General features: G+C 44.6%; 1 protein-coding gene across 1 annotated transcript in view; it reads left to right on the top strand.

The window, feature by feature from the left end:
• Positions 1-472: 472 nt before the first annotated feature.
• LOC130332045 (receptor-type tyrosine-protein phosphatase O-like) overlaps positions 473-12,530 on the top strand; it is a gene marked incomplete at its 5' end in the record, with an annotated part of 37,308 nt that continues 25,250 nt past the window's right edge. The window contains one exon of the mRNA XM_056553734.1: positions 473-548. Coding sequence (XP_056409709.1) covers positions 473-548 — 76 coding nt within the window. The remainder of the gene's footprint in view (positions 549-12,530) is intronic.

Raw genomic sequence — 12,530 nt, forward strand, 5'->3', positions numbered from 1 at the left:
AATCCCCCCTATATACAGTCACAGGGTCACCTCTATATATACAGTCCCAGAATCCCCCCTATATACAGTCACAGGGTCACCTCTATATATACAGTCCCAGAATCCCCCCTATATACAGTCACAGGGTCACCTCTATATATACAGTCCCAGAATCCCCCCTATATACAGTCACAGGGTCACCTCTATATATACAGTCCCAGAATCCCCCCTATATACAGTCACAGGGTCACCTCTATATATACAGTCCCAGAATCCCCCCTATATACAGTCACAGGGTCACCTCTATATATACAGTCCCAGAATCCCCCCTATATACAGTCACAGGGTCACCTCTATATATACAGTCCCAGAATCCCCCCTATATACAGTCACAGGGTCACCTCTATATATACAGTCCCAGAATCCCCCCTATATACATAGAGGTGACCCTGTGACCCTCTTTAATGTCTTCTCCAGGAGTTGAAGATGATTCGGCCTGGACATCCCGCACTGCGCTGCTGACCTTCCTACCAACCGATGTAAAAACCGCTATACAAACATCTTACCATGTGAGTAACAGAGGAGGAGAGCCGCCATGTCTGTCTGTATACTCTCCGCCAGGCAGGTTATAATCAGTACTGTCAGTATACACTCATACTTGTGTGTATACTGTATGGTACAGGTTGTGTGTGTGTGTGTGTGTATACTGTATGGTACAGGTTGTGTGTGTGTGTATACTGTATGGTACAGGTTATGTGTGTGTGTGTGTGTGTATACTGTATGGTACAGGTTATGTGTGTGTGTGTGTGTGTATACTGTATGGTACAGGTTGTGTGTGTATACTGTATGGTACAGGTTGTGTGTGTGTGTATACTGTATGGTACAGGTTATGTGTGTGTGTATACTGTATGGTACAGGTTGTGTGTGTGTGTATACTGTATGGTACAGGTTGTGTGTGTGTGTATACTGTATGGTACAGGTTATGTGTGTGTGTATACTGTATGGTACAGGTTGTGTGTGTGTGTATACTGTATGGTACAGGTTGTGTGTGTGTGTGTGTGTGTGTATACTGTATGGTACAGGTTATGTGTGTGTGTGTATACTGTATGGTACAGGTTGTGTGTGTGTGTATACTGTATGGTACAGGTTGTGTGTGTGTGTGTGTGTATACTGTATGGTACAGGTTATGTGTGTGTGTATACTGTATGGTACAGGTTGTGTGTGTGTGTGTATACTGTATGGTACAGGTTATGTGTGTGTATACTGTATGGTACAGGTTGTGTGTGTATACTGTATGGTACAGGTTGTGTGTGTGTGTGTGTGTATACTGTATGGTACAGGTTGTGTGTGTGTGTGTGTGTGTATACTGTATGGTACAGGTTGTGTGTGTGTGTGTGTGTGTACTGTATGGTACAGGTTGTGTGTGTGTATACTGTATGGTACAGGTTGTGTGTGTGTGTGTATACTGTATGGTACAGGTTATGTGTGTGTGTATACTGTATGGTACAGGTTGTGTGTGTGTGTGTATACTGTATGGTACAGGTTATGTGTGTGTGTATACTGTATGGTACAGGTTGTGTGTGTGTGTATACTGTATGGTACAGGTTATGTGTGTGTGTATACTGTATGGTACAGGTTGTGTGTGTGTGTGTGTGTATACTGTATGGTACAGGTTATGTGTGTGTGTGTGTGTGTGTGTGTGTGTGTGTATACTGTATGGTACAGGTTATGTGTGTGTGTATACTGTATGGTACAGGTTATGTGTGTGTGTATACTGTATGGTACAGGTTGTGTGTGTATACTGTATGGTACAGGTTATGTGTGTGTGTGTGTGTGTATACTGTATGGTACAGGTTGTGTGTGTGTGTGTATACTGTATGGTACAGGTTATGTGTGTGTGTGTGTGTATACTGTATGGTACAGGTTGTGTGTGTGTGTGTGTGTGTATACTGTATGGTACAGGTTGTGTGTGTGTGTGTGTGTGTGTATACTGTATGGTACAGGTTATGTGTGTGTGTGTGTGTATACTGTATGGTACAGAATGTGTGTGTGTGTGTACTGTATGGTACAGGTTGTGTGTGTGTGTATACTGTATGGTACAGGTTGTGTGTGTGTGTGTGTGTGTGTGTATACTGTATGGTACAAGTTGTGTGTGTGTGTGTGTGTGTATACTGTATGGTACAGGTTGTGTGTGTGTGTGTATACTGTATGGTACAGGTTGTGTTGTGTGTGTGTGTGTGTGTATACTGTATGGTACAGGTTGTGTGTGTGTGTGTGTATACTGTATGGTACAGGTTGTGTGTGTGTATACTGTATGGTACAGGTTGTGTGTGTGTGTGTGTGTGTGTGTACTGTATGGTACAGGTTGTGTGTGTGTATACTGTATGGTACAGGTTGTGTGTGTGTGTGTGTGTGTGTATACTGTATGGTACAAGTTGTGTGTGTGTGTGTGTGTGTATACTGTATGGTACAGGTTGTGTGTGTGTGTGTATACTGTATGGTACAGGTTGTGTGTGTGTGTGTGTGTGTATACTGTATGGTACAGGTTGTGTGTGTTGTGTGTATACTGTATGGTACAGGTTGTGTGTGTATACTGTATGGTACAGGTTGTGTGTGTGTATACTGTATGGTACAGGGTTGTGTGTGTATACTGTATGGTACAGGTTGTGTGTGTGTGTGTATACTGTATGGTACAGGTTGTGTGTGTATACTGTATGGTACAGGTTGTGTGTGTGTGTGTGTATACTGTATGGTACAGGTTATGTGTGTGTGTGTGTATACTGTATGGTACAGGTTGTGTGTATACTGTATGGTACAGGTTGTGTGTGTGTGTGTGTGTGTGTATACTGTATGGTACAGGTTATGTGTGTGTGTGTGTGTGTGTATACTGTATGGTACAGGATGTGTGTGTGTGTGTATACTGTATGGTACAGGTTGTGTGTATACTGTATGGTACAGGTTGTGTGTGTGTGTGTGTGTGTGTGTGTATACTGTATGGTACAGGTTGTGTGTGTGTGTGTGTATACTGTATGGTACAGGTTGTGTGTGTGTGTGGTGTGTGTGTATACTGTATGGTACAGGTTGTGTGTTGTGTGTGTGTGTATACTGTATGGTACAGGTTGTGTGTGTGTGTGTGTGTATACTGTATGGTACAGGTTGTGTGTGTGTGTGTGTGTGTATACTGTATGGTACAGGTTGTGTTGTGTGTGTGTATACTGTATGGTACAGGTTGTGTGTGGTATACTGTATGGTACAGGTTGTGTGTGTGTATACTGTATGGTACAGGTTGTGTGTGTGTGTGTGTGTATACTGTATGGTACAGGTTGTGTGTGTGTATACTGTATGGTACAGGTTGTGTGTGTGTGTATACTGTATGGTACAGGTTGTGTGTGTATACTGTATGGTACAGGTTGTGTGTGTGTATACTGTATGGTACAGGTTGTGTGTGTGTGTATACTGTATGGTACAGGTTGTGTGTGTGTGTGTATACTGTATGGTACAGGTTGTGTGTGTGTGTATACTGTATGGTACAGGTTATGTGTGTGTATACTGTATGGTACAGGGTGTGTGTATACTGTATGGTACAGGTTGTGTGTGTGTGTGTGTGTGTGTGTGTATACTGTATGGTACAGGTTGTGTGTGTGTGTGTGTATACTGTATGGTACAGGTTGTGTGTGTATACTGTATGGTACAGGTTGTGTGTGTAGACTGTATGGTACAGGTTGTGTGTGTATACTGTATGGTACAGGTTGTGTGTGTGTATACTGTATGGTACAGGTTGTGTGTGTATACTGTATGGTACAGGTTGTGTGTGTGTGTGTGTGTATACTGTATGGTACAGGTTGTGTGTGTGTATACTGTATGGTACAGGTTGTGTGTGTGTGTGTATACTGTATGGTACAGAATGTGTGTGTGTGTGTATACTGTATGGTACAGGTTGTGTGTGTATACTGTATGGTACAGGTTATGTGTGTGTGTATACTGTATGGTACAGGTTGTATGTGTATACTGTATGGTACAGGTTGTGTGTGTGTGTACTGTATGGTACAGGTTGTGTGTGTGTGTGTATACTGTATGGTACAGGTTGTGTGTATACTGTATGGTACAGGTTGTGTGTGTGTGTGTGTATACTGTATGGTACAGGTTGTGTGTGTGTGTGTGTGTATACTGTATGGTACAGGTTGTGTGTGTATACTGTATGGTACAGGTTGTGTGTGTGTGTGTGTGTGTGTGTAGACTGTATGGTACAGGTTGTGTGTGTGTATACTGTATGGTACAGGTTGTGTGTGTATACTGTATGGTACAGGTTGTGTGTGTATACTGTATGGTACAGGTTGTGTGTGTGTGTATACTGTATGGTACAGGTTGTGTGTGTATACTGTATGGTACAGGTTGTGTGTGTGTGTGTGTGTGTATACTGTATGGTACAGGTTGTGTGTGTGTGTGTGTGTGTGTGTAGACTGTATGGTACAGGTTGTGTGTGTATACTGTATGGTACAGGTTGTGTGTGTGTGTGTGTGTGTGTGTGTATACTGTATGGTACAGGTTGTGTGTGTGTGTGTGAATACTGTATGGTACAGGTTGTGTGTGTATACTGTATGGTACAGGTTGTGTGTGTGTGTATACTGTATGGTACAGGTTGTGTGTGTGTGTGTGTGTGTGTATACTGTATGGTACAGGTTGTGTGTATACTGTATGGTACAGGTTGTGTGTGTGTGTGTGTGTGTGTATACTGTATGGTACAGGTTGTGTGTGTATACTGTATGGTACAGGTTTGTGTGTGTATACTGTATGGTACAGGTTGTGTGTGTGTGTATACTGTATGGTACAGGTTGTGTGTGTGTGTGTATACTGTATGGTACAGGTTGTGTGTGTGTGTGTGTGTGTATACTGTATGGTACAGGTTATGTGTGTGTGTGTACTGTATGGTACAGGTTGTGTGTATACTGTATGGTACAGGTTGTGTGTGTGTGTGTGTGTATACTGTATGGTACAGGTTGTGTGTGTATACTGTATGGTACAGGTTTGTGTGTGTATACTGTATGGTACAGGTTGTGTGTGTATACTGTATGGTACAGGTTGTGTGTGTGTGTGTGTGTGTGTGTATACTGTATGGTACAGGTTGTGTGTGTATACTGTATGGTACAGGTTGTGTGTGTGTGTGTGTGTGTATACTGTATGGTACAGGTTGTGTGTGTGTGTGTGTGTGTGTATACTGTATGGTACAGGTTGTGTGTGTGTGTGTGTATACTGTATGGTACAGGTTGTGTGTGTATACTGTATGGTACAGGTTGTGTGTGTGTGTGTAGACTGTATGGTACAGGTTGTGTGTGTATACTGTATGGTACAGGTTGTGTGTGTGTGTGTGTATACTGTATGGTACAGGTTGTGTGTGTGTGTGTGTGTGTATACTGTATGGTACAGGTTGTGTGTGTATACTGTATGGTACAGGTTGTGTGTGTGTGTGTGTAGACTGTATGGTACAGGTTGTGTGTGTATACTGTATGGTACAGGTTGTGTGTGTGTGTGTGTATACTGTATGGTACAGGTTGTGTGTGTATACTGTATGGTACAGGTTGTGTGTGTGTGTGTGTGTGTAGACTGTATGGTACAGGTTGTGTGTGTATACTGTATGGTACAGGTTGTGTGTGTGTGTGTATACTGTATGGTACAGGTTGTGTGTGTGTGTTTACTGTATGGTACAGGTTATGTGTGTGTGTGTGTGTGTGTATACTGTATGGTACAGGTTGTGTGTGTGTAGACTGTATGGTACAGGTTGTGTGTGTATACTGTATGGTACAGGTTGTGTGTGTGTGTATACTGTATGGTACAGGTTGTGTGTGTGTGTATACTGTATGGTACAGGTTGTGTGTGTATACTGTATGGTACAGGTTGTGTGTGTGTGTATACTGTATGGTACAGGTTGTGTGTGTGTGTATACTGTATGGTACAGGTTGTGTGTGTATACTGTATGGTACAGGTTGTGTGTGTGTGTATACTGTATGGTACAGGTTGTGTGTGTGTGTATACTGTATGGTACAGGTTGTGTGTATACTGTATGGTACAGGTTGTGTGTGTGTGTGTGTGTATACTGTATGGTACAGGTTGTGTGTGTATACTGTATGGTACAGGTTTGTGTGTGTATACTGTATGGTACAGGTTGTGTGTGTGTATACTGTATGGTACAGGTTGTGTGTGTGTGTATACTGTATGGTACAGGTTGTGTGTGTGTGTGTGTGTGTATACTGTATGGTACAGGTTATGTGTGTGTGTGTACTGTATGGTACAGGTTGTGTGTATACTGTATGGTACAGGTTGTGTGTGTGTGTATACTGTATGGTACAGGTTGTGTGTGTATACTGTATGGTACAGGTTTGTGTGTGTATACTGTATGGTACAGGTTGTGTGTGTGTGTGTGTGTGTATACTGTATGGTACAGGTTGTGTGTGTATACTGTATGGTACAGGTTGTGTGTGTGTGTGTGTGTGTGTATACTGTATGGTACAGGTTGTGTGTGTATACTGTATGGTACAGGTTGTGTGTGTGTAGACTGTATGGTACAGGTTGTGTGTGTATACTGTATGGTACAGGTTGTGTGTGTGTGTGTGTGTGTATACTGTATGGTACAGGTTGTGTGTGTGTGTGTATACTATATGGTACAGGTTGTGTGTGTATACTGTATGGTACAGGTTGTGTGTGTGTGTGTGTAGACTGTATGGTACAGGTTGTGTGTGTATACTGTATGGTACAGGTTGTGTGTGTGTGTGTGTATACTGTATGGTACAGGTTGTGTGTGTATACTGTATGGTACAGGTTGTGTGTGTGTGTGTGTATACTGTATGGTACAGGTTGTGTGTGTATATACTGTATGGTACAGGTTGTGTGTGTGTATACTGTATGGTAAAGGTTGTGTGTGTGTATACTGTATGGTACAGGTTGTGTGTGTGTGTGTGTGTATACTGTATGGTACAGGTTGTGTGTGTGTATACTGTATGGTACAGGTTGTGTGTGTGTGTGTGTGTGTGTGTGTATACTGTATGGTACAGGTTGTGTGTGTATACTGTATGGTACAGGTTGTGTGTGTATACTGTATGGTACAGAATGTGTGTGTATACTGTATGGTACAGGTTGTGTGTGTGTATACTGTATGGTACAGGTTGTGTGTGTGTGTGTGTGTGTGTATACTGTATGGTACAGGTTATGTGTGTGTGTATACTGTATGGTACAGGTTGTGTGTGTATACTGTATGGTACAGGTTGTGTGTGTGTGTGTATACTGTATGGTACAGGTTATGTGTGTGTGTGTGTATACTGTATGGTACAGGTTGTGTGTGTGTGTATACTGTATGGTACAGGTTGTGTGTGTGTATACTCTATGGTACAGGTTGTGTGTGTGTGTGTGTGTGTGTATACTGTATGGTACAGGTTATGTGTGTGTGTATACTGTATGGTACAGGTTGTGTGTGTATACTGTATGGTACAGGTTGTGTGTGTGTGTGTATACTGTATGGTACAGGTTATGTGTGTGTGTGTATACTGTATGGTACAGGTTGTGTGTGTGTGTGTGTGTATACTGTATGGTACAGGTTATGTGTGTATACTGTATGGTACAGGTTATGTGTGTGTATACTGTATGGTACAGGTTGTGTGTGTGTGTGTGTGTATACTGTATGGTACAGGTTGTCTGTGTGTGGACTGTATGGTACAGGCTGTGTGTGTTTATACTGTATGGTACAGGGTGTATTTGTAGACTGTATGGTACAAGGTGTGGGTGTGTGTAGACTGTAGGGTACAGGGTGTGTGTAGACTGTAGGGTACAGGGTGTGTGTGTGTGTGTAGACTGTAGGGTACAGGGTGTATTTGTAGACTGTAGGGTAAAGAGCGTATTTGTAGACTGCAGGGTACAGGTTGTGTGTGTAGACTGTAGGGTACAGGGTATGTGTGTGTGTAGACTGTAGGGTACAGGGTGTGTGTAGACTGTAGGGTACAGGGTGTGTGTGTGTGTAGACTGTAGGGTACAGGGTGTGTGTAGACAGTAGGGTACAGGGTGTGTGTGTGTGTAGACTGTAGGGTACAGGGTGTGTGTAGACTGTAGGGTACAGGGTGTGTGTGTGTGTAGACTGTAGGGTAAAGAGCGTATTTGTAGACTGCAGGGTACAGGGTGTGTGTGTAGACTGTAGGGTACAGGGTATGTGTGTGTGTAGACTGCAGGGTACAGGGTATGTGTGTAGACTGTAGGGTACAGGGTATGTGTGTGTAGACTGTAGGGTACAGGGTGTGTGTGTGTAGACTGTAGGGTACAGGGTGTGTTTGTGTAGACTGGAGGGTACAGGGTGTATTTGTAGACTGGAGGGTACAGGGTGTGTTTGTGTAGACTGTAGGGTACAGGGTGTGTGTGTAGACTGTAGGGTACAGGGTGTGTGTGTGTAGACTGTAGGGTACAGGGTGTGTGTGTGTAGACTGTAGGGTAAAGGGGGTGTGTGTGTAGACTGTAGGGTACAGGGTGTGTGTAGACTGTAGGGTACAGGGTGTGTGTGTGTAGACTGTAGGGTACAGGGTGTGTGTGTGTAGACTGTAGGGTACAGGGTGTGTGTAGACTGTAGGATACAGGGTATGTGTGTAGACTGTAGGGTACAGGGTGTGTGTAGACTGTAGGGTACAGGGTGTATTTGTGTAGACTGTAGGGTACAGGGTGTGTGTGTGTAGACTGTAGGGTACAGGGTGTGTGTAGACTGTAGGGTACAGGGTGTGTGTGTGTAGACTGTAGGGTACAGGGTGTGTGTAGACTGTATGGTACAGGTTGTGTGTGTGTGGATTGTGGGGTACAGGGTGTGTGTGTATGTGTGTGTATAATGTATGGTACAGGTTGTGTGTGTAGACTGTAGGGTACAGGGTGTGTGTAGACTGTAGGGTACAGGGTGTATTTGTAAACTGTAGGGTACAGGGTGTTTTTGTAGACTGTAGGGTACAGGGTGTTTTTGTAGACTGTAGGGTACAGGGTGTGTGTGTGTGTGTGTGTGTGTGTAGACTGTAGGGTACAGGGTGTATTTGTAGACTGTAGGGTACAGGGTGTATTTGTAGACTGTAGGGTACAAGGTGTATTTGTAGACTGTAGGGTACAGGGTATGCGTGTGTGTGTGTGTGTGTAGACTGTAGGGCACAGGGTATGTGTGTGTGTGTGTGTGTGTGTAGACTGTAGGGCACAGGGTGTGTGTGTAGACTGTAGGGTACAGGGTGTGTGTAGACTGTAGAGTACAGGGTGTATTTGTAGACTGTAGGGTACATGGTGTATTTGTAGACTGTAGGGTACAGGGTGTGTGTAGACTGTAGGGTACAGGGTGTATTTGTAAACTGTAGGGTACAGGGTGTATTTTTAGACTGTAGGGTACAGGGTGTATTTGTAGACTGTAGGGTACAGGGTGTGTTTATAGACTGTAGGGTACAGGGTGTATTTGTAGACTGTAGGGTACAGGGTGTATTTGTAGACTGTAGGGTACAGGATGTATTTGTAGACTGTAGGGTACAGGGTGTATTTGTAGACTGTAGGGTACAGGGTGTATTTGTAGACTGTAGGGTACAGGGTGTGTTTGTGTAGACTGGAAGGTACAGGGTGTTTGTGTAGACTGTAGGGTACATGGTGTGTTTGTGTAGACTGGAGGGTACAGGGTGTGTTTTGTGTAGACTGGAGGGTACAGGGTGTGTTTGTGTAGACTGGAGGGTACAGGGTGTATTTGTAGACTGTAGGGTACAGGGTGTATTTGTAGACTGTAGGGTACAGGGTGTGTTTGTGTAGACTGGAAGGTACAGGGTGTTTGTGTAGACTGGAGGGTACAGGGTGTGTTTTGTGTAGACTGGAGGGTACAGGGTGTGTTTGTGTAGACTGGAGGGTACAGGGTGTATTTGTAGACTGTAGGGTACAGGGTGTTTGTGTAGACTGGAGGGTACAGGGTGTGTTTTGTGTAGACTGGAGGGTACATGGTGTGTTTTGTGTAGACTGGAGGGTACAGGATGTGTTTTGTGTAGACTGGAGGGTACAGGGTGTGTTTGTGTAGACTGGAGGGTACAGGGTGTATTTGTAGACTGTAGGGTACAGGGTGTGTTTGTGTAGACTGTAGGGTACAGGGTGTATTTGTAGACTGTAGGGTACAGGGTGTATTTGTAGACTGTAGGGTACAAGGTGTGTGTGTGTGTGTGTGTGTGTGTAGACTGTAGGGTACAGGGTGTATTTGTAGACTGTAGGGTACAGGGTGTATTTGTAGACTGTAGGGTACAGGGTGTGTGTAGACTGTAGGGTACAGGGTGTATTTGTAGACTGTAGGGTACAAGGTGTGTTTGTGTAGACTGTAGGGTACAGGGTGTATTTGTAGACTGGAGGGTACAGGGTGTATTTGTAGACTGTAGGGTACAGGGTGTATTTGTAGACTGTAGGGTACAGGATGTATTTGTAGACTGTAGGGTACAGGGTGTGTGTGTGTAAACTGGAGGGTACAGGGTGTATTTGTAGACTGGAGGATACAGGGTGTGTTTGTGTAGACTGTAGGGTACAGGGTGTGTTTGTGTAGACTGTAGGGTACAGGGTGTGTGTGTGTAGACTGTAGGGTACAGGGTGTATTTGTAGACTGTAGGGTACAGGGTGTGTGTGTGTAGACTGTAGGGTACAGGGTGTATTTGTAGACTGTAGGGTACAGGATGTATTTGTAGACTGTAGGGTACAGGGTGTATTTGTAGACTGGAGGGTACAGGGTGTATTTGTAGACTGGAGGGTACAGGGTGTATTTGTAGACTGTAGGGTACAGGGTGTTTTTGTAGACTGTAGGGTACAGGGTGTATTTGTAGACTGGAGGGTACAGGGTGTATTTGTAGACTGGAGGGTTCAGGGTGTGTTTGTGTAGACTGGAGGGTACAGGGTGTGTTTGTGTAGACTGTAGGGTACAGGGTGTGTTTGTGTAGACTGTAGGGTACAGGGTGTGTTTGTGTAGACTGTAGGGTACAGGGTGTGTTTGTGTAGACTGTAGGGTACAGGGTGTGTTTGTGTAGACTGTAGGGTACAGGGTGTGTTTGTGTAGACTGGAGGGTACAGGGTGTGTTTGTGTAGACTGGAGGGTACAGGGTGTGTTTGTGTAGACTGGAGGGTACAGGGTGTGTTTGTGTAGACTGTAGGGTACAGGGTGTATGTGTGTAGACTGTAGGGTACAGGGTGTGTTTGTAGACTGTAGGGTACAGGGTGTGTTTGTGTAGACTGGAGGGTACAGGGTGTATTTGTAGACTGTAGGGTACAGGGTGTATTTGTAGACTGTAGGGTACAGGGTGTATTTGTAGACTGGAGGGTACAGGGTGTATTTGTAGACTGGAGGGTACAGGGTGTGTTTGTGTAGACTGTAGGGTACAGGGTGTGTTTGTGTAGACTGTAGGGTACAGGGTGTGTTTGTGTAGACTGTAGGGTACAGGGTGTGTTTGTGTAGACTGTAGGGTACAGGATGTATTTGTAGACTGTAGGGTACAGGGTGTATTTGTAGACTGGAGGGTACAGGGTGTGATTGTGTAGACTGGAGGGTACAGGGTGTATTTGTGTAGACTGTAGGGTACAGGGTGTGTTTGTGTAGACTGGAGGGTACAGGGTGTGTTTGTGTAGACTGTAGGGTACAGGGTGTGTGTAGACTGGAGGGTACAGGGTGTATTTGTAGACTGGAGGGTACAGGGTGTGTTTGTGTAGACTGGAGGGTACAGGGTGTGTTTGTGTAGACTGGAGGGTACAGGGTGTGTTTGTGTAGACTGGAGGGTACAGGGTGTTTGTGTAGACTGGAGGGTACAGGGTGTGTTTGTGTAGACTGTAGGGTACAGGGTGTGTTTGTGTAGACTGTAGGGTACAGGGTGTATTTGTAGACTGTAGGGTACAGGGTGTGTTTGTGTAGACTGTAGGGTACAGGGTGTATTTGTAGACTGTAGGGTACAGGGTGTATTTGTGTAGACTGTAGGGTACAGGGTGTATTTGTGTAGACTGGAGGGTACAGGGTGTGTTTGTGTAGACTGGAGGGTACAGGGTGTGTTTGTGTAGACTGTAGGGTACAGGATGTGTGTGTAGACTGTAGGGTACAGGGTGTGTTTGTGTAGACTGTAGGGTACAGGGTGTGTGTGTAGACTGTAGGGTACAGGGTGTGTGTGTAGACTGTAGGGTACAGGGTGTGTGTGTAGACTGTAGGGTACAGGGTGTATTTGTGTAGACTGTAGGGTACAGGGTGTATTTGTGTAGACTGGAGGGTACAGGGTGTGTTTGTGTAGACTGGAGGGTACAGGGTGTGTGTGTAGACTGTAGGGTACAGGGTGTGTTTGTGTAGACTGTAGGGTACAGGGTGTGTTTGTGTAGACTGTAGGGTACAGGGTGTGTTTGTGTAGACTGTAGGGTACAGGGTGTATTTGTAGACTGTAGGGTACAGGGTGTATTTGTAGACTGGAGGGTACAGGGTGTGTTTGTGTAGACTGTAGGGTACAGGGTGTGTTTGTGTAGACTGTAGGGTACAGGGTGTGTTTGTGTAGACTGTAGGGTACAGGGTG

The sequence above is a fragment of the Hyla sarda genome, unplaced genomic scaffold, assembly GCF_029499605.1.
Source record: "Hyla sarda isolate aHylSar1 unplaced genomic scaffold, aHylSar1.hap1 scaffold_367, whole genome shotgun sequence".
Classification (NCBI taxonomy): domain Eukaryota; kingdom Metazoa; phylum Chordata; class Amphibia; order Anura; family Hylidae; genus Hyla; species Hyla sarda.